Genomic DNA, 22295 nt, shown 5'->3' on the forward strand with positions numbered 1-22295 from the left:
CCCGAATGGCCTGGCCCCACCTCCTACTTCTTCCAAACAGAGGGGAAAGTAATCAGCGCGTTCACGCTGTGTCAATGTTCAGGGACCCGTTCATCACCAGCGGAGGGCTGGCCATCCTGCAATCTCCTGGATCCGATGGGGCCTTCCTTGCGGATGTTAAAGGTCAGACCTGTGGGGGCTGGAGTCGTCTGGGGCCCAGACCTTTTGTGAAGCAGCCGGGTCTCCCTGGTCACCGCGGATGTCCCTCTGATACCCTGGATCTTAAACGAGAGGTCTTTAAATTCCCACCTGATCCTCTGGGAGGTCAATATCAGAGACCATCATCACTTCCATTCTCCATCCAAAGACAGTTTAGCACGGCCAATCCACCCTAACCTACACATCCCAGGGCACTATGGGACAATTTAGCACGGCCAATCCACCCTAAACTGCACATCCCTGGACACTATGGGACAATTTAGCACGGCCAATTCACCCTAACCTGCACATCCCTGGGCACTATGGGACAATTTAGCATGGCCAATCCATCCTAACCTGCACATCCCTGGGCACTATGGGACAATTTAGCATGGCCAATCCACCCTAACCTGCACATCCCTGGGCACTATGGGACAATTTAGCATGGCCAATCCACCCTAACCTACACATCCCTGGGCACTATGGGACAATTTAGCATGGCCAATCCACCCTAACCTGCACATCCCTGGGCACTATGGGACAATTTAGCATGGCCAATCCACCCTAACCTGCACATCCCTGGGCACTATGGGACAATTTAGCATAGCCAATCCACCCTAACCTGCACATCCCTGAGCACTATGGGACAATTTAGCATGGCCAATCCACCCTAACCTGCACATCCCTGGGCACTATGGGACAATTTAGCATAGCCAATCTACCCTCACCTGCACATCCCTGGACACTATGGGACAATTTAGCATGGCCAATCCACCCTAACCTACACATCCCTGGGCACTATGGGACAATTTAGCATGGCCAATCCACCCTAACCGACACATCCCTGAACACTATGGGACAATTTAGCGCGGCCAACCCACCCTAACCTGCACATCCCTGTACACTATGGGACAATTTAGCACGGCCAATCCACCCTAACCTACACATCCCTGGGCACTATGGGACAATTTAGCACGGCCAATCCACCCTAACCTGCACATCCCTGGACACTATGGGACAATTTAGCATGGCCAATCCACCCTAACCTGCACATCCCTGGGCACTATGGGACAATTTAGCATAGCCAATCTACCCTCACCTGCACATCCCTGGACACTATGGGACAATTTAGCATGGCCAATCCACCCTAACCTACACATCCCTGGGCACTATGGGACAATTTAGCATGGCCAATCCACCCTAACCGACACATCCCTGAACACTATGGGACAATTTAGCGCGGCCAACCCACCCTAACCTGCACATCCCTGTACACTATGGGACAATTTAGCACGGCCAATCCACCCTAACCTACACATCCCTGGGCACTATGGGACAATTTAGCACGGCCAATCCACCCTAACCTGCACATCCCTGGACACTATGGGACAATTTAGCATGGCCAATCCACCCTAACCTGCACATCCCTGGACACTATGGGACAATTTAGCACGGCCAATTCACCCTAACCTGCACATCCCTGGGCACTATGGGACAATTTAGCATGGCCAATCCACCCTAACCTGCACATCCCTGGGCACTATGGGACAATTTAGCATGGCCAATCCACCCTAACCTACACATCCCTGGGCACTATGGGACAATTTAGCATCGCCAATCCACCCTAACCTACACATCCCTGGGCACTATGGGACAATTTAGCATGGCCAATCCACCCTAACCTGCACATCCCTGGGCACTATGGGACAATTTAGCATGGCCAATCCACCCTAACCTGCACATCCCTGGGCACTATGGGACAATTTAGCATAGCCAATCCACCCTAACCTGCACATCCCTGAGCACTATGGGACAATTTAGCATGGCCAATCCACCTTAACCTGCACATCCCTGGGCACTATGGGACAATTTAGCATAGCCAATCTACCCTCACCTGCACATCCCTGGACACTATGGGACAATTTAGCATGGCCAATCCACCCTAACCAGCACATCCCTGGACTGTGGGAGGAAACCGGAGCACCCGGAGGAAACCCACGCAGACACGGGGAGAATGTACAAACTCCACACAGACAGTAGCCTCGAGGCTGGAATCGAACCCAGGTCCCTGGCGCCGTGAGGCAGCAGTGCTAACCCACTGAGCTGCTATGTTTCTGTTTCCAGCTCTCTTTCAGTGTTAATGCCACCCCTTACAAGCAGAATCCACCTGTCCTTACCATCCCTCCCCTCCCCAGCCCGGGTACCTCCACCTCACTGGCTCCTTCCTTTCCCAAACCCGCTGTCTTGCCCCTCCACCAGCCCTCTCCCCACTGCACCCTGCACCCCGCCTCCAGCCCAACGTCACCTCTCCTTCCAATCCGTCGATGTCCAGGATAACCAGTGACTCGTTGGCTCTCTCAGGGTGAGGGAGACACCGCATCCATGTTCTCCAGCCGGGAAGCGTCTTCCCGGATCTCAGCGGGAATCCTACAGGATGGAGACAAAGAGTGTGGGATTCAATGAGATAGAGAGACTGCTCTTCTCAAGCAGAGTGACAGTCAAAGCTAATCCATCATAGGCCAAGACAATCAAGTTGATCGAGAGGATAGAGGGAAGGTAATCTCAGGGTGGGGGGGATAGGGGTGGGGAGGGGGGGAATTTCCATTAATTTTCAAACCAGCCTAATCTCGACTTAATTCCCTCCCAGGATGCAGGTGTCTTTATTGGAATTTATTGGCCATTTATAATAACCACCTTGCTTTGGTTTTGGAGTTACATGTAGGCCCGAGCCAGGGAAGGAAAGCAGATTTTCTTTCACCAAGTGACGAGTTGAGCCAACTATTTGATAATTATCTTCAATCCAGTTTTGTTTTGAAATTGAACCCAGATTCCACTATCTGCTCCGTTGGGATTTGAACCTGGGCTCCCCAGGATGTTACCGCAGTTCCAGGGTCACGAGATTGACAAATAAACCACTCGGTGAAAGTCTGCCTAAATCAGGGCAGGTGATGTGGAGGTGCCGGTGCTGGACTGGGCTGGACAAAGTCAAACAGCTCCCACCATCCCCTTGGAGTAAATCCATTGTCATGTGTTTGTTGACCAACTCAGGAGGGACATCGCAGTCATCTGTCTCTCACTCACTCTCTCTCACTCTCGGGGTTATGTTACTTTATCTCTCTCTCTCTCATTAGAGTCATAGAGATGTACAGCATGGAAACAGACCCTTCAATCCAACTTGTCCTAAATTATATCCCAAATTAACCTAGTCCCATTGGCCCATGTCCCTCCAAACCCTTCCTATTCATATATCCATCCAGATGCCTTTTAAATGCTGTAATTGTACCGGCCTCCACCTCATCCTCTGGCAGCTCATTCCATACACGTGCCACCCTCTGTGTGAAAATGTTGCCCCTTAGGTCTCTTTTATATCTTTCTCCTCTCACCCTAAACCTATGCCCCTCTAGTTCTGGACTCCCCGACCCCAGGGAAAAGACTTTGCCTATTTACCCTGTCCATGCCCCTCATGATTTTATAAACCTCTATAAGATCACCCCTCAGCCTCCGACGCTCCAGGGAAAACAACCCCAGCCTGTTCAGCCTCTCCCTGTAGCTCAAATCCTCCAACCCTGGCAACATCCTTGTAAATCTTTTCTGAACCGTTTCAAGTCTCACAACATCCTTCCGATAGGAAGGAGACCAGAATTGCACACAGTATTCCAAAAGTGATCTAACCAATGTCCTGTACAGTCGCAACATGACCTCCCAACTCTTGTACTCAATACTCTGACCAATAAAGGAAAGCTACCAAACACCTTCCTCACTATCCTATCGACCCGTGACTCCAGTTTCAAGGAGCTATGAACCTTCACTCCAAGGTCTCTTTGTTCAGCAACACTCCCTAGGACCTTACCATTAAGTGTATAAGTCCTGCTAAGATTTGCTTTCCCAAAATGCAGCGCCTCGCATTTATCTGAATTAAAGTCCATCTGCCACTTCTCAGCCTTACTGAAGTCCATATAGATCACATCTACTTCTCTGCCCTCATCAATCCTCTTTGTTACTTCAAAAACCTCAATCAAGTTTGTGAGACATGATTTCCCACACACAAAGCCATGTTGACTATCCCTATTCAGTCCTTGTCTTTCCAAATACATGTACATACTGTCCCTCAGGATTCCTCCAACAACTTGCCCACCACCGAGGTCAGGCTCACTGGTCTATAGTTCCCTGGCTTGTCCTTACCACCCTTCTTAAACAGTGACACCACGTTTGCCAACCTCCAGTCTTCCAGCACCTCACCTGTGACTATTGATGATACAAATATCTCAGCAAGAGGCCCAGCAATTACTTCTCTAGCTTCCCACAGAGTTCTCAGGTACACCTGATCAGGTCCTGGGGATTTATCCACCTTTATCTGTTTCAAGACATCCAGCACTTCCTCCTCTGTAATCTGGACATTTTTCAAGATGTCACCATCTATTTCCCTACATTCTATATCTTCCATATCCTTTTCCACAGTAAATACTGATGCAAAATACTCGTTTAGTATCTCCCCCATTTTCTGCGGCTTCACACAAAGGCCTCCTTGCTGATCTTTGAGGGGCCTTATTCTCTCCCTCGTTACCGTTTTGTCCTTAATATATTTGTAAAACCCCTTTGGATTCTCCTTAATTCTATTTGCCAAAGCTATCTCATGTCCCCTTTTTGCCCTCCTGATTTCCCACTTAAGTATATTCCTACTTCCTTTATACTCTTCTAAGGATTCACTCGATCTATCCTGTCTATACCTGACATATGCTTCGTTCTTTTTCGCAAACAAACACTCAATTTCTTTAGTCATCCAGCATTTGCTATACCTACCAGCCTTCCCTTTCATCCTGACAGGAATATACTTTCTCTGGATTCTTGTTATCTCATTTCTGAAGGCTTCCCATTTTCCAGCCGTCCCTTTACCTGCAAACATCTGCCCCCAATCAGCTTTTGAAAGTTCTTGCCTAATACTGTCAAAATTGGCCTTTCTCCAATTTAGAACTTCAACTTTTAGATCTGGTCTATCCTTTTCCATCACTATTTTAAATCTAATAGAATTATGGTCGCTGGCCCCAAAGTGCTCCCCCACTGACACCTCAGTCACCTGCCCTGCCTTATTTCCCAAGATTAGGTTAAGTTTTGCACCTTCTCTACTTGGTACATCCCACATATTGAATCAGAAAATTGTCTTGTCCACACTTAATAAATTCCTCTCCATCTAAACCTTTAACACTATGGCAGCCCCAGTCGATGTTTGGAAAGTTAAAATCCCCTACCATAACTACCCTATTTTTCTTACAGATAGCTGAGATCTCCTTACAAGTTTGTTTCTCAGCTTTCCTCTGACTACTGGGGGGTCTATAATGCAATCCCAATAAAGTGATCATCCCTTTCTTATTTCCCTGGATGTATTTCCAGGAATATCCTCCCTCAGCACAGATGTAATGCTATCCCTTATCAAAAACACCACTCCCCCCTCCTCTCTTGCCTCCCTTTCTATCCTTCCTGTAGCATTTGTATCCTGGAACATTAAGCTGCCAGTCCTGCCCATCCCTGAGCCATGTTTCCGTAATTGCTATGATATCCCAGTCCCATGTTCCTAACCATGCCCTGAGTTCATCGGTCTTCCCTGTTAGGCCCCTTGCATTGAAATAAATGCAGTTTAATTTATTAGTCCAACCTTGTCCCTGCCTGCCCTGACTGCTTAACTCTCATCTGTTCTCAGCTGTACCCATCTCAGATTGATCTCTTTCCTCACTATCTCCCACCCCCCCCCCCCACTTACTCATTTAAATCCTCCCGAGCAGCTCTAGCCAATTTCCCTGCCAGTATATTAGTCCCCTTCCAATTTAGGTGCAATCCGTTCTTGTTCAGGTCACTTCTACCCCAAAAGAGATTCCAATGATCCAAAAATGTGAATCCTTCTCCCATACACCAGCTCCTCAGCCATGCATTCATCTGTGATATCCACCTATTCCTGCCCTCACTAGCTCGTAGCACCGGGAATAATCCAGATATGACTACCCTTGAAGACCTCCTTTTTAAATTCCTGCCTAACTTTCTATATTCTTCCTTCAGAATCTCATCCTTTTCCCTTCCAATGTCATTGGTTCCAGTGTGTACAATGACCTCCTGCTGGCCCCTCTCCCCTGTGAGAACATTCTGCACCCTCTCTGAGACATCCTTGATCCTGGTACCAGGGAAACAACACACCATTCTGCTTTATTGCTGCTGCTCGCAGAAACATCTAACTGTATCAAAATGTACCAAATTAATAATAATTTTGCTCTCTCAGTAATATTACTTTCTCTCTCACTCTCCCTCCCAGTAATTTGAATGATTTCTCTTGGGAATTTGACTTTCTCTCACTCTCAGGAGTTTGACTTTTTCCCTCTCAGTAATATAACTCTCTCTCTCTCTCAGTAATATAACTCTCTCTCTCTCTCTCTCTCTCTGTAGTATGACTTTTTCTCTCCCAGTAATATGACTTTTTCTCACACAGTAATATAACTCTCTCTCTCTCTCAGGAATATAACTCTCTCTCTCTCTCTCTCTCTGTAGTATGACTTTTTCTCTCCCAGTAATATGACTTTTTCTCACACAGTAATATAACTCTCTATCTCTCTCACAGTAATATAACTCTCTCTCACAGTAATATAACTCTCTCTCACAGTAATATAACTCTCTCTCACAGTAATATAACTCTCTCTCTCTCTCTCTCGCTGTAGTATGACTTTTTCTCTCCCAGTAATATGACTTTTTCTCACACAGTAATATAACTCTCTATCTCTCTCACAGTAATATAACTCTCTCTCTCTCTCAGTAATATAACTCTCTCTCTCCCTCAGTAATATAACTCTCTCTCTCGGTAATATAAATTTCTCTCTCTCTCTGTAATATAACTCTCTCTCTCAGTAATATAACTCTCTCTCTCTCAGTAATATAACTTTCTCTCTCTCAGGAATATAACTCTCTATCTCTCTCAGTAATATAACTCTCTCTCAGTAATATAACTCTCTCTCTCTCTCAGTAATATAACTCTCTCTCTGTAATATAACTCTCTCTCTCTGTCATATAACTCTCTCTCTCTCAGTAATATAACTCTGTCTCTCTCTCTCAGTAATATAAATCTCTCTCTCTCACAGCAATATAACTCACGGTCTCTCAGTAATATAACGCTCTCTCTCTCAGCAATATGACTCTCTCTCTCAGTAATATAACTCTCTCTCTCAGCAATATTACTCTCTCTCTCTCTCTCTCAGTAATATAACTCTCTATCTCTCAGTAATATAACACTCTCTCTCTCAGTAATATAACTCTCTATCTCTCTCTCAGTAATATAACTCTCTCTCTCAGTAACATAACCCTCTATCTCTCTCTCAGTAATATAACTCTCTCTCAGTAATATAACTCTCTCTCTCTCTCAGTAATATAACTCTCTCTCTCTCAGCAATATTACTCTCTCTCTCTCAGTAATATAACTCTCTCTCTCAGCAATATTACTCTCTCTCTCTCAGTAATATAACTCACTCAATCAGCAATATTACTCTCTCTCTGTCTCTCTCTCAGGAATATAACTCTCTCTTTCTCAGTAATATAACTCTGTCTCTCTCTCTCAGTAATATAAATCTCTCTCTCTCACAGCAATATAACTCACGGTCTCTCAGTAATATAACACTCTCTCTCTCAGCAATATGACTCTCTCTCTCAGTAATATAACTCTCTCTCTCTCAGTAATATACCTCTCTCTCTCTCAGTAATATAACTCTCTCTCTCAGCAATATTACTCTCTCTCTCTCTCTCTCTCAGTAATATAACTCTCTCTCAGTAATATAACTCTCTATCTCTCAGTAATATAACTCTCTCAGTAATATAACACTCTCTCTCAGTAATATAACTCTCTATCTCTCTCTCTCAGTAATATAACTCTCTCTCTCAGTAACATAACCCTCTATCTCTCTCTCTGTAATATAACTCTCTCTCAGTAATATAACTCTCTCTCTCTCAGTAATATAACTCTCTCTCTCTCAGCAATATTACTCTCTCTCTCTCAGTAATATAACTCTCTCTCTCAGCAATATTACTCTCTCTCTCTCAGTAATATAACTCTCAATCAGCAATATTACTCTCTCTCTGTCTCTCTCTCAGGAATATAACTCTCTCTCTCTCAGTAATATAACTCTGTCTCTCTCTCTCAGTAATATAAATCTCTCTCTCTCACAGCAATATAACTCACGGTCTCTCAGTAATATAACACTCTCTCTCTCAGCAATATGACTCTCTCTCTCAGTAATATAACTCTCTCTCTCTCAGTAATATACCTCTCTCTCTCTCAGTAATATAACTCTCTCTCTCAGCAATATTACTCTCTCTCTCTCTCTCTCAGTAATATAACTCTCTCTCAGTAATATAACTCTCTATCTCTCAGTAATATAACTCTCTCTCAGTAATATAACTCTCTATCTCTCAGTAATATAACTCTCTCTCTCTCAGTAATATAACTCTCTCAGTAATATAACACTCTCTCTCTCAGTAATATAACTCTCTCTCTCAGTAACATAACCCTCTATCTCTCTCTCTGTAATATAACTCTCTCTCAGTAATATAACTCTCTCTCTCTCAGTAATATAACTCTCTCTCTCTCAGCAATATTACTCTCTCTCTCTCAGTAATATAACTCTCTCTCTCAGCAATATTACTCTCTCTCAGTAATATAACTCTCTCAATCAGCAATATTACTCTCTCTCTGTCTCTCTCTCAGGAATATAACTCTCTCTCTCTCAGTAATATAACTCTCTCTTTCTCAGTAATATAACTCTCTCTCTCTCTCTCTCAGTAATATAACTCTCTATCTCTCTCTCAGTAATATAACTCTCTCTCTCAGTAATATAACCCTCTCTCTCTCAGTAATATTACTCTCTCTCAGTAATATAACTCTCTCTCTCTCTCAGTAATATAACCCTCTCTCTCTCAGTAATATTACTCTCTCTCAGTAATATAACTCTCTCTTTCTCAGTAATATAACTCTCTCTCTCAGTAATATAACCCTCTCTCTCTCAGTAATATTACTCTCTCTCAGTAATATAACTCTCTCTCTCTCTCAGTAATATAACTCTCTATCTCTCTCTCAGTAATATAATTCTCTCTCTCAGTAATATAACCCTCTCTCTCTCAGTAATATTACTCTCTCTCAGTAATATAACTCTCTCTTTCTCAGTAATATAACTCTCTCTCTCTCTCAGTAATATAACTCTCTATCTCTCTCTCTGTAATAAAACTCTCTCTCTCTCAGTAATATAACTCTCTATCTCTCTCTCTCAGTAATATAACTCTCTCTCTCTCTCAGTAATATAACTCTCTATCTCTCTCTCTGTAATAAAACTCTCTCTCTCTCAGTAATATAACTCTCTCTCTCTCAGTTATATAACCCTCTATCTCTCTCTCGGTAATATAACTCTCTCTCTTAGTAATATAACTCTCTCTCTCTCTCTCTCTCTCAGTAATATAATTCTCTCTCAGTAATATGACTCTCTATTTCTCTCAGTAATATAACTCTCTCTTTCTCTCAGTAATATAACTCTCTCTCTGTCAGTAATATAACTCTCTATCTCTCTCTCAGAAATATAACTCTCTCTCTCAGTAATAAAACTCTCTCTCTCTCTCAGTAATATAACTCTCTCTCTCAGTAATATAACTCTCTCTCTCTCTCTCAGTAATATAACTCTCTCTCTCTCTCAGTAATATGACTCTCTCTCTCAGTAATATAACTCTCTCTCTCTTAGTAATATAACACTCTCTCTCTCAGTAATATAACTCTCTCTCTGTAATTTAACTGTCTCTCACTCAGTAATATAACTCTCTCTCTCTCAGTAATATAACACTTTCTCTCTCAGTAATATGACTCTCTCTCTCTCTCTCTCTCAGTAATATAATTCTCTCTCAGTAATATGACTCTCTATTTCTCTCAGTAATATAACTCTCTCTTTCTCTCAGTAATATAACTCTCTCTCTGTCAGTAATATAACTCTCTATCTCTCTCTCAGAAATATAACTCTCTCTCTCAGTAATAAAACTCTCTCTCTCTCTCAGTAATATAACTCTCTCTCTCAGTAATATAACTCTCTCTCTCTCTCTCAGTAATATAACTCTCTCTCTCTCTCAGTAATATGACTCTCTCTCTCAGTAATATAACTCTCTCTCTTAGTAATATAACACTCTCTCTCTCAGTAATATAACTCTCTCTCTGTAATTTAACTGTCTCTCACTCAGTAATATAACTCTCTCTCTCTCAGTAATATAACACTTTCTCTCTCAGTAATATGACTCTCTCTCTCTCTCTCTCTTAGTAATATAACTCTCTCTCTCTGTAATATAACTCTCTCTCACTCAGTAATATAACTCTCTCTCTCTCTCAGGAATATTCTTTCAATCTTACTCTCAGTGATATTACCTCCTATCCCCTTCTCTGGCTCCGAGAAACTTCCCTCAGTTCCACGACATTCACTCCCTCCCTCTCTCGCTACTATTAAATTCTCTCTGTCCCAGGGACACACAGGCCAATCATCCTGACAACTCAGGGAACCCCATACAGTGACAGAGCCGGTCAAAGTGGTCACGGGTGCTTTCAGGCACAACAGATAGAAGGTGCACAGCAAGATCCAACCAACTGAAAGGACCATCCAGTGATGTGGGTTTGAGAGACAGGGAGGGGGTGTAGGGGCTAGAGGGGGTTACAGAGATAGGTAGGGGGTGTAGGGGCTGGAGGGGGTTACAGAGATAGGGAGGGGGTGTAGGGGCTGGAGGGGGTTACAGAGATAGGGAGGGGGTGTAGGGGCTGGAGGGGGTTACAGAGATAGGGAGGGGGTGTAGGGGCTGGAGGGGGTTACAGAGATAGGTAGGGGGTGTACGGGCTGGAGGGGGTTACAGAGATAGGTAGGGGATGTAGGGGCTGGAGGGGGTTACAGAGATAGGGAGGGGGTGTAGGGGCTGGAGGGTGTTGCAGAGATAGGGAGGGATGTAGGGCCTGAAGGGGGTTACAGAGATAGGGAGGGGGTGTAGGGGCTGGAGGGTGTTACAGAGATTGAGAGGGGTGTAGGGGCTGGAGGGGGTTACAGAGATAGGGAGGGGGTGTAGGGACTGCAGGGGGTTACAGAGATAGGGAGGGGATATAGGGGCTGGAGGGGGTTACAGCGATGGGGAGGGGTGTAGTGCCTGGAGGGGGTTACAGGATAGAGAGGGGGTGTATGGGCTGGAGGGGGTTACAGAGATAGGGAGGGAGTTACAGAGATAGGGAGGGGGTGTAGGGGCTGGAGGGGGTTACAGAGATAGGGAGGGGGTGTAGGGGCTGGAGGGGGTTACAGAGATAGGGAGGGATATAGGGGCTGGAGGGGGTTACAGAGATAGGGAGGGGGTGTAGGGGCTGGAGGAGGTTACAGATATAGGGATAGATGTAGGGATTGGAGGGGGTTAAAGAGATAGGGAGGGGTTGTAGGGGCTGGAGGGGATTACAGAGATAGGGGGGGATGTAGGGATTGGAGGGGGTTAAAGAGATAGGGAGGGGGTGTAGGGGCTGGAGGGGGTTACAGAGATAGGGAGTGGGTGTAGGGGCTGGAGGGGGTTACAGAGATAGGGAGGGGGTGTAGGGGCTGGAGGGGGTTACAGAGATAGGGAGGGGATGTAGGGGCTGGAGGGGGTTACAGAGAGAGGAAGGGGCTGTAGGGGCTGGAGAGTGATACAGAGATAGGGAGGGGGTGTAGGGGCTGGAGGAGTAGACAGAGATAGGGAGGGGGTGTAGGGGCTGGAGGGGGTTATAGAGATAGGGAGGGGGTGTAGGGGCTGGAGGGGGTTACAGAGATAGGGAGGAGGTGGAGGGCTGGAGAGGGTTACAGAGATATTGAGGGGTTTAGGTGCTGGAGGGGGTTACAGAGATAGGGAGGGGGTGTAGGGGCTGGAGAGTGTTACAGAGATAGGGAGGGGATGTAGGGGCTGGAGAGAGTTACAGAGATAGGGAGGGGGTGTAGGGGCTGTAGAGAGTTACAGAGATAGGGAGGGATGTAGGGGTTGGAGGGGGTTAAAGAGATAGGGAGGGGGTGTAGGGGCTGGAGGGGGTTAAGTAGACAAGGAGGGAGTTACAGAGATAGGGAGGGGGTGTAGGGGCTGGAGGGGGTGACAGAGATAGGGAGGGGGTGTAGGGGCTGGAGGGGGTTACAGAGATAGGGAGGGGGTGTAGGGGCTGGAGGGGGTTACAGAGATAGGGAGGGGGTGTAGGGGCTGGAGGGGGTTACAGAGATAGGGAGGGGATGTAGAGGCTGGAGGGGGTTACAGAGATAGGGAGGGGGTGTAGGGGCTGGAGGGGGTTACAGAGATAGGGAGGGGGTGTAGGGGCCTGGAGGGGGTTACAGAGATAGGGAGGGGTGTAGGGGCTGGAGGAGTAGACAGAGATAGGGAGGGGGTGTAGGGGCTGGAGGGGGTTACAGAGATAGGGAGGGGATGTAGGGGCTGTAGAGAGTTACAGAGATAGGGAGGGGGTGTAGGGGCTGGAGGGGGTTACAGAGATAGGGAGGGGGTGTAGGGGCCTGGAGGGGGTTACAGAGATAGGGAGGGGTGTAGGGGCTGGAGGAGTAGACAGAGATAGGGAGGGGGTGTAGGGGCTGGAGGGGGTTACAGAGATAGGGAGGGGATGTCGGGGCTGGAGGGGGTTACAGAGATAGGGAGGGGATGTAGGAGCTGGAGAGGGTTACAGAGATAGGGAGGGGGTGTAGAGGCTGGAGGAGAAGACAGAGATAGGGAGGGGGTGTAGGGGCTGGAGGGGGTTACAGAGATAGGGAGGGGTGTAGGGGCTGGAAGGGATTACAGAGAGAGGGCGGGGTGTAGGCGCTGGAGGGGGTTACAGAGATAGGGAGGGGGTCTAGAGGCTGGAGGATGTTACAGAGATAGGGAGGGGGTGTAGGGGCTGGAGGAAGTTACAGAGATAGAGAGGGATGTAGGGATTGGAGGTGGTTAAAGAGATAGGGAGGGGGTGAATGGGCTGGTGGGGGTTACAGTGATAGGGAGGGATGTAGGGGCTCGGTGGGGGGGTACAGAGATACGGAGGTAGTGTAGGGCTGGAGGGGGTTACAGATATAGGGAGGGGGTGTAGGAGCTGGCGGGGGTTAAAGAGACAAGGAGGGAGTTACAGAGATAGGGAGGGGGTGTAGGGGCTGGAGGAGGTTACAGAGACAGGGAGGGGGTGTAGGGGCTGGAGGAGTAGACAGAGATAGGGAGGGGTTGTCGGGGCTGGAGGGGGTTACAGAGATAGGGAGGGGGTGTAGGGGCTGGAGGGGGTTACAGAGATAGGGAGGGGGTATAGGGGCTGGAGGGGGTTACAGAGATAGGGAGGGGTGTAGGGACTGGAGGGGGTTACAGAGATAGGGAGGGGGTGAAGAGGCTTGAGGAGGTTACAGAGATAGGGAGGGGGTACAGGGGCTGGAGGGGGTTACAGAGATAGGGAGGGGGTATAGGGGCTGGAGGGGGTTACAGAGATCGGGAGGGGGTATAGGGGCTGGAGGGCGTTACAGAGATAGGGAGGGGGCGTAGGGGCTGGAGGGGGTTACAGAGATAGGGAGGGGGTGTAGGGGCTGGAGGGGGTTACAGAGATAGGGAGGGATGTAGGGATTGGAGGGGGTTACAGAGATAGGGAGGGGGTGTATGGGTTGGAGGGGGTTACAGAAATAGGGAGGGATGTAGGGATTGGAGGTGGTTAAAGAGATAGGGAGGGGGTGTAGGGGTTGGAGGGGGTTACAGAGATAGGGAGGGGGTGTAGAGGCTTGAGGGGGTTACAGAGATAGGGAGGGGGTATAGGGGCAGGAGGGGGTTACAGAGATAGGGAGGGGGTATAGGGGCTGGAGGGGGTTACAGAGATAGGGAGGGGGTATAGGTGCTGGAGGGGGTTACAGAGATAGGGAGGGGGTGTAGGGGCTGGAGGGGGTTACAGAGATAGGGAGGGGATGTAGGGATTGGAGGGGGTTAAAGAGATAGGGAGGGGGTGTAGGGGTTGGAGGGGGTTACAGAGATAGGGAGGGGGTGTAGAGGCTGGAAGGGGTTACCGAGATAGGGAGGGGGTGTAGGGGCTGGAGGGGGTTACAGGGATAGGGAGGGGGTGTAGGGGCTGGAGGGGGTTACAGAGATAGGGAGGGGGTGTAGGGGCTGGAGGGGGTTACAGAGATAGGGAGGGGATGTAGAGGCTGGAGGGGGTTACAGAGATAGGGAGGGGGTGTAGGGGCTGGAGGGGGTTACAGAGATAGGGAGGGGGTGTAGGGGCCTGGAGGGGGTTACAGAGATAGGGAGGGGTGTAGGGGCTGGAGGAGTAGACAGAGATAGGGAGGGGGTGTAGGGGCTGGAGGGGGTTACAGAGATAGGGAGGGGATGTAGGGGCTGTAGAGAGTTACAGAGATAGGGAGGGGGTGTAGGGGCTGGAGGGGGTTACAGAGATAGGGAGGGGGTGTAGGGGCCTGGAGGGGGTTACAGAGATAGGGAGGGGTGTAGGGGCTGGAGGAGTAGACAGAGATAGGGAGGGGGTGTAGGGGCTGGAGGGGGTTACAGAGATAGGGAGGGGATGTCGGGGCTGGAGGGGGTTACAGAGATAGGGAGGGGATGTAGGAGCTGGAGAGGGTTACAGAGATAGGGAGGGGGTGTAGAGGCTGGAGGAGAAGACAGAGATAGGGAGGGGGTGTAGGGGCTGGAGGGGGTTACAGAGATAGGGAGGGGTGTAGGGGCTGGAAGGGATTACAGAGAGAGGGCGGGGTGTAGGCGCTGGAGGGGGTTACAGAGATAGGGAGGGGGTCTAGAGGCTGGAGGATGTTACAGAGATAGGGAGGGGGTGTAGGGGCTGGAGGAAGTTACAGAGATAGAGAGGGATGTAGGGATTGGAGGTGGTTAAAGAGATAGGGAGGGGGTGAATGGGCTGGTGGGGGTTACAGTGATAGGGAGGGATGTAGGGGCTCGGTGGGGGGGTACAGAGATACGGAGGTAGTGTAGGGCTGGAGGGGGTTACAGAGATAGGGAGGGGGTGTAGGAGCTGGCGGGGGTTAAAGAGACAAGGAGGGAGTTACAGAGATAGGGAGGGGGTGTAGGGGCTGGAGGAGGTTACAGAGACAGGGAGGGGGTGTAGGGGCTGGAGGAGTAGACAGAGATAGGGAGGGGTTGTCGGGGCTGGAGGGGGTTACAGAGATAGGGAGGGGGTGTAGGGGCTGGAGGGGGTTACAGAGATAGGGAGGGGGTATAGGGGCTGGAGGGGGTTACAGAGATAGGGAGGGGTGTAGGGACTGGAGGGGGTTACAGAGATAGGGAGGGGGTGAAGAGGCTTGAGGAGGTTACAGAGATAGGGAGGGGGTACAGGGGCTGGAGGGGGTTACAGAGATAGGGAGGGGGTATAGGGGCTGGAGGGGGTTACAGAGATCGGGAGGGGGTATAGGGGCTGGAGGGCGTTACAGAGATAGGGAGGGGGCGTAGGGGCTGGAGGGGGTTACAGAGATAGGGAGGGGGTGTAGGGGCTGGAGGGGGTTACAGAGATAGGGAGGGATGTAGGGATTGGAGGGGGTTACAGAGATAGGGAGGGGGTGTATGGGTTGGAGGGGGTTACAGAAATAGGGAGGGATGTAGGGATTGGAGGTGGTTAAAGAGATAGGGAGGGGGTGTAGGGGTTGGAGGGGGTTACAGAGATAGGGAGGGGGTGTAGAGGCTTGAGGGGGTTACAGAGATAGGGAGGGGGTATAGGGGCAGGAGGGGGTTACAGAGATAGGGAGGGGGTATAGGGGCTGGAGGGGGTTACAGAGATAGGGAGGGGGTATAGGTGCTGGAGGGGGTTACAGAGATAGGGAGGGGGTGTAGGGGCTGGAGGGGGTTACAGAGATAGGGAGGGGGTGTAGGGGTTGGAGGGGGTTAAAGAGATAGGGAGGGGGTGTAGGGGCTGGAGGGTGTTACAGACATAGGGAGGGGGTGTAGGGGCTGGAGGGGGTTAAAGAGACAAGGAGGGAGTTACAGAGATAGGGAGGGGGTGTAGGGATTGGAGGTGGTTAAAGAGATAGGGAGGGGGTGTAGGGGCTGGAGGGGGTTACAGAGATAGGGAGGGATGTAGGGATTGGAGGGGGTTAAAGAGATAGGGAGGGGGTGTAGGGACTGGAGGGGGTTAAAGAGACAAGGAGGGAGTTACAGAGATAGGGAGGGGGTGTAGGGGCTGGAGGGGGTTACAGAGATAGGGAGGGGGTGTAGAGGCTGGTGGAGGTTACAGAGATAGGGAGGGGGTGTAGGGGCTGGATGGAGTTACAGAGATAGGGAGGGTGTGTAGGGGCTGGAGGGGGTTACAGAGATAGGGAGGGATGTAGGGATTGGAGGGGGTTAAAGAGATAGGGAGGGGGTGTAGGGGCTGGAGGGTGTTCCAGACATAGGGAGGGGGTGTAGGGACTGGAGGGGGTTAAAGAGACAAGGAGGTAGTTACAGAGATAGGGAGGGGGTGTAGGGGCTGGAGGGGGTTAAAGAGATAGGGAGGGGGTGTAGGGTCTGGAGGAGAAGACAGAGATAGGGAGGGGGTGTTGGAGCTGGAGGGGAAAACAGAGATAGGGAGGGTGTGCAGGGGCTGGAGGAGGTTACAGAGATAGGGAGGGGGTGTAGGGCTGGAGGGGGTTACAGAGATAGGGAGGGGGTGTAGGGCTGGAGGGGGTTACAGAGATCGGGAGGGGATGTAGGGGCTGGAGGGGGTTACAGAGATAGGGAGGGGGTGTAGGGGCTGGAGGGGGTTACAGAGATAGGGAGGGGGTGTAGGGGCTGGAGGGGGTTACAGAGATAGGGAGGGGTTGTAGGGCTGGAGGGGGTTACAGAGATAGGGAGGGGATGTAGGGGCTTACAGAGAGAGAAAGGGGCTGTAGGGGCTGGAGAGTGTTACAGAGATAGGGAGGGGGTGTAGGGGCTGGAGGGGGTTACAGAGATAGGGAGGGGATGGAGGGGCTGGAGAGAGTTACAGAGATAGGGAGGGGTGTAGGGGCTGGAGGGGGTTGCAGAGATAGGGAGGGGGTGTAGGGGCTGGAGCAGTAGACAGAGATAGGGAGGGGGTGTAGGGGCTGGAGGGGGTTACAGAGATAGGGAGTTGGTGTAGGGGCTGGAGGGGGTTACAGAGATAGGGAGGAGGTGGAGGGGCTGGAGGGGGTTACAGGGATAGGGAGGGGGTGTAGGGGCTGAAGGAGGTTACAGAGATAGGGAGGGGGTGTAGGGATTGGAGGGGGTTAAAGAGATAGGGAGGGGGTGTAGGGGCTGGAGGGGGTTAAAGAGACAAGGAGGGAGTTACAGAGATAGGGAGGGGGTGTAGGGGCTGGAGGGGGTGACAGAGATAGGGAGAGGGTGTAGGGGCTGGAAGGGGTTACAGAGATAGGGAGGGGGTGTAGGGTCTGGAGGGGGTGACAGAGATAGGGAGGGGGTGTAGGGGCTGGAGGGGGTGACAGAGATAGGGCGGGGTGTAGGGGCTGGAGGGGGTGACAGAGATAGGGAGGGGGTGTAGGGGCTGGAGGGGGTTACAGAGATCGGGAGGGGGTGTAGGGGCTGGAGGAGTCGACAGATAGAGGGAGGGGGTGTAGGGGCTGGAGGGGGTTACAGAGATAGGGAGGGGGTGTCGGGGCTGGAGGAGTAGACAGAGATAGGGAGGGGATGTAGGGGCTGGAGGAGTAGACAGAGATAGGGAGGGGATGTAGGGGCTGGAGGAGGTTACAGAGATAGGGAGGGGGTGTAGGGGCTGGAGGGGGTTACAGAGATAGGGAGGGGGCGTAGGGGCTGGAGGGGGTTACAGAGATAGGGAGGGGGTGTAGGGGCTGGAGGGGGTTACAGAGATAGGGATGGGGTGTAGGGGCTGGAGGTGGTTACAGAGATAGGGAGGGGGTGTAGGGGCTGGAGGGGGTTACAGAGATAGGGAGGGGGTGTTGGGGCTGGAGGAGGTTACAGAGATAGGGAGGGATGTAGGGATTGGAGGGGGTTACAGAGATAGGGAGGGGGTGTAGGGGCTGGAGGGGGTTACAGAGATAGGGAGGGATGTAGGGATTGGAGGGGGTTAAAGAGATAGGGAGGGGGTGTAGGGGCTGGAGGGGGTTAAAGAGACAAGGAGGGAGTTACAGAGATAGGGAGGGGGTGTCGGGGCTGGAGGGGGTGACAGAGATAGGGAGGGGGTGTAGGGGCTGGAGGGGGTTACCGAGATAGGGATGGGGTGTAGGGGCTGGAGGGGGTTACAGAGATAGGGAGGGGGTGTAGAGGCTTGAGGGGGTTACAGAGATAGGGAGGGGGTATAGGGGCTGGAGGGGGTTACAGAGATAGGGAGGGGGTATAGGGGCTGGAGGGGGTTACAGAGATAGGGAGGGGGTATAGGGGCTGGAGGGGGTTACAGAGATAGGGAGGGGGTGTAGGGGCTGGAGGGGGTTACAGAGATATGGAGGGGGTGTATGGGTTGGAGGGGGTTACAGAAATAGGGAGGAATGTAGGGATTGGAGGTGGTTAAAGAGATAGGGAGGGGGTGTAGGGGCTGGAGGGTGTTACAGACATAGGGAGGGGGTGTAGGGGCTGGAGGGGGTTAAAGAGACAAGGAGGGAGTTACAGAGATAGGGAGGGGGTGTAGGGATAGGAGGTGGTTAAAGAGATAGGGAGGGGGTGTAGGGGCTGGAGGGGGTTACAGAGATAGGGAGGGATGTAGGGATTGGAGGGGGTTAAAGAGATAGGGAGGGGGTGTAGGGACTGGAGGGGGTTAACGAGACAAGGAGGGAGTTACAGAGATAGGGAGGGGGTGTAGGGGCTGGAGGGGGTTACAAGGATAGGGAGGGGGTGTAGGGGCTGGAGGGGGTTAAAGAGATAGGGATGGGGTGTAGGGGCTGGAGGGGGTTACAGAGATAGGGAGGGATGTAGGGATTGGAGGGGGTTAAAGAGATAGCGAGGGGGTGTAGGGGCTGGAGGGTGTTACAGACATAGGGAGGGGGTGTAGGGGCTGGAGGGGGTTACAGAGATAGGGAGGGATGTAGGGGCTGGAGGGGGTTACAGAGATAGGGAGGGGTTGTAGGGCTGGAGGGGGTTACAGAGATAGGGAGGGGGTATAGGGGCTGGAGAGTGTTACAGAGATAGGGAGGGGTGTAGGGGCTGGAGGGGGTTGCAGAGATAGGGAGGGGGTGTAGGGGCTGGAGCAGTAGACAGAGATAGGGAGGAGGTGGAGGGGCTGGAGGGGGTTACAGAGATAGGGAGGGGGTGTAGGGGCTGGAGGGGGTTAAAGAGACAAGGAGGGAGTTACAGAGATAGGGAGGGGGTATAGGAGCTGGAGGAGGTTACAGAGATAGGGCGGGGTGTAGGGGCCGGAGGGGGTTACAGAGATAGGGAGGGGGTGTAGGGGCTGGAGGGGGTTACAGAGATAGGGAGGGGGTGTAGGGATTGGAGGGGGTTAAAGAGATAGGGAGGGGGTGTAGGGGCTGGAGGGGTTTAAAGAGACAAGGAGGGAGTTACAGAGATAGGGAGGGGGTGTAGGGGCTGGAGGGGGTGACAGAGATAGGGAGGGGATGTCGGGGCTGGAGGGGGTTACAGAGATAGGGAGGGGGTATAGGAGCTGGAGGGGAAAACAGAGATAGGGAGGGGGTGTAGGGGCTGGAGGGGGTTACAGAGATAGGGAGGGGTGTAGGGACTGGAGGGGGTTACAGAGATAGGGAGGGGGTGTAGAGGCTTGAGGGGGTTACAGAGATAGGGAGGGGGTATAGGGGCTGGAGGGGGTTACAGAGATAGGGAGGGGGTATAGGGGCTGGAGGGGGTTACAGAGATAGGGAGGGGGCGTAGGTGCTGGAGGGGGTTACAGAGATATGGAGGGGGTGCATGGGTTGGAGGGGGTTACAGAAATAGGGAGGGATGTAGGGATTGGAGGTGGTTAAAGAGATAGGGAGGGGGTGTAGGGGCTGGAGGGTGTTACAGACATAGGGAGGGGGTGTAGGGGCTGGAGGGGTTTACAGAGATAGGGAGGGGGTGTAGGGGCTGGAGGGGGTTACAGAGATAGGGAGGTATGTAGGGATTGGAGGGGGTTAAAGAGATAGGGAGGGGGTGTAGGGGCTGGAGGGTGTTACAGACATAGGGAGGGGGTGTAGGGGCTGGAGGGGGTTAAAGAGATAGGGAGGGGGTGTAGGGGCTGGAGGGTGTTACAGACATAGGGAGGGGGTGTAGGGGCTGGAGGGAGTTACAGAGATAGGGAGGGGGTGTAGGGATTGGAGGTGGTTAAAGAGATAGGGAGGGGGTGTAGAGGCTGGTGGAGGTTACAGAGATAGGGAGGGAATGTAGGGGTTGGAGGGGGTTACAGAGATAGGGAGGGATGTAGGGATTGGAGGGGGTTAAAGAGATAGGGAGGGGGTGTAGGGGCTGGAGGGGGTTACAGAGGTAGGGAGGGGGTGTAGGGTCTGGAGGAGAAGACAGAGATAGGAAGGGGGTGTAGGAGCTGGAGGGGAAAACAGAGATAGGGAGGGTGTGCAGGGGCTGGAGGAGGTTACAGAGATAGGGAGGGAATGTAGGGGTTGGAGGGGGTTACAGAGATAGGGAGGGGGTGTAGGGGTTGGAGGGGGTTACAGAGATAGGGAGGGATGTCGGGATTGGAGGGGGTTACAAAGATAGGGAGGGGATGTAGGGGCTTACAGAGAGAGAAAGGGGCTGTAGGGGCTGGAGAGTGTTACAGAGATAGGGAGGGGGTGTAGGGGCTGGAGAGAGTTACAGAGATAGGGAGGGGGTGTAGGGGCTGGAGCAGTAGACAGAGATAGGGAGGGGGTGTAGGGGCTGGAGGGTGTTACAGAGATAGGGAGGGGATGGAGGGGCTGGAGAGAGTTACAGAGATAGGGAGGGGGTGTAGGGGCTGGAGCAGTAGACAGAGATAGGGAGGGGGTGTAGGGGCTGGAGGGGGTTGCAGAGATAGGGAGGGGGTGTAGGGGCTGGAGGGGGTTACAGAGATAGGGAGGAGGTGGAGGGGCTGGAGGGGGTTACAGGGATAGGGAGGGGGTGTAGGGGCTGGAGGGGGTCACAGAGATAGGGAGGAGGTGGAGGGGCTGGAGGGGGTTACAGGGATAGGGAGGGGATGTAGGGGCTGAAGGAGGTTACAGAGATAGGGAGGGGGTGTAGGGGCTGGAGGGGGTGACAGAGATAGGGAGGAGGTGGAGGGGCTGGAGGGGGTTACAGGGATAGGGAGGAGGTGGAGGGGCTGGAGGGGGTTACAGGGATAGGGAGAGGGTGTAGGGGCTGAAGGAGGTTACAGAGATAGGGAGGGGGTGTAGGGATTGGAGGGGGTTAAAGAGACAAGGAGGGAGTTACAGAGATAGGGAGGGGGTGTAGGGGCTGGAGGGGGTGACAGAGATAGGGAGGGGGTGTAGGGGCTGTAGGGGATTACAGAGATAGGGAGGGGGTGTAGGGGCTGGAGGGGGTGACAGAGATAGGGAGGTGGTGTAGGGGCTGGAGGTGGTTACAGAGATAGGGAGGGGGTGTAGGGGGTGGAGGGGGTTACAGAGATAGGGAGGGGGCGTAGGGGCTGGAGGGGTTTACAGAGATAGGGAGGGAGTTACAGAGATAGGGAGGGGGTGTAGGGGCTGGAGGGGGTTACAGAGATAGGGAGGGAGTTACAGAGATAGGGAGGGGGTGTAGGGGCTGGAGGGGGTGACAGAGATAGGGAGGGGGTGTAGGGGCTGGAGGGGGTTACCGAGATAGGGAGGGGGTGTAGGGGCTGGAGGGGGTTACAGGGATAGGGAGGGGGTGTAGGGGCTGGAGGGGGTTACAGAGATAGGGAGGGGGTGTAGGGGCTGGAGGGGGTTACAGAGATAGGGAGGGGATGTAGGGGCTGGAGGATGTTACAGAGATAGGGAGGGGGTGTAGGGGCTGGAGGAGGTTACAGAGATAGGGAGGGGGTGTAGGGGCTGGAGGAGGTTACAGACATAGGGAGGGATGTAGGGGCTCGGTGGGGGGGTACAGAGATAGGGAGGGGGTGTAGAGGCTGGAGGGGGTTACAGAGATAGCGAGGGGGTGTAGGGGCTGGCGGGGGTTAAAGAGACAAGGAGGGAATTACAGAGATAGGGAGGGGCGTAGGGGCTGGAGGGTGTTACAGAGATAGGGAGGGGGCGTAGGGGCTGGAGGGGGTTACA

General features: G+C 51.8%; 1 protein-coding gene across 2 annotated transcripts in view; it reads right to left on the reverse strand.

The window, feature by feature from the left end:
* Positions 1-22295, reverse strand: part of LOC140458800 (guanylate-binding protein 1-like) — a 117731-nt gene that overhangs the window by 69463 nt on the left and 25973 nt on the right. For both annotated transcript variants that reach the window (XM_072553439.1, XM_072553440.1), the window contains exon 3: positions 2483-2604. In XM_072553439.1, coding sequence (XP_072409540.1) covers positions 2483-2604 — 122 coding nt within the window. The remainder of the gene's footprint in view (positions 1-2482; positions 2605-22295) is intronic.

This window comes from Chiloscyllium punctatum, chromosome 34 (assembly GCF_047496795.1).
Source record: "Chiloscyllium punctatum isolate Juve2018m chromosome 34, sChiPun1.3, whole genome shotgun sequence".
Lineage (NCBI taxonomy): Eukaryota > Metazoa > Chordata > Chondrichthyes > Orectolobiformes > Hemiscylliidae > Chiloscyllium > Chiloscyllium punctatum.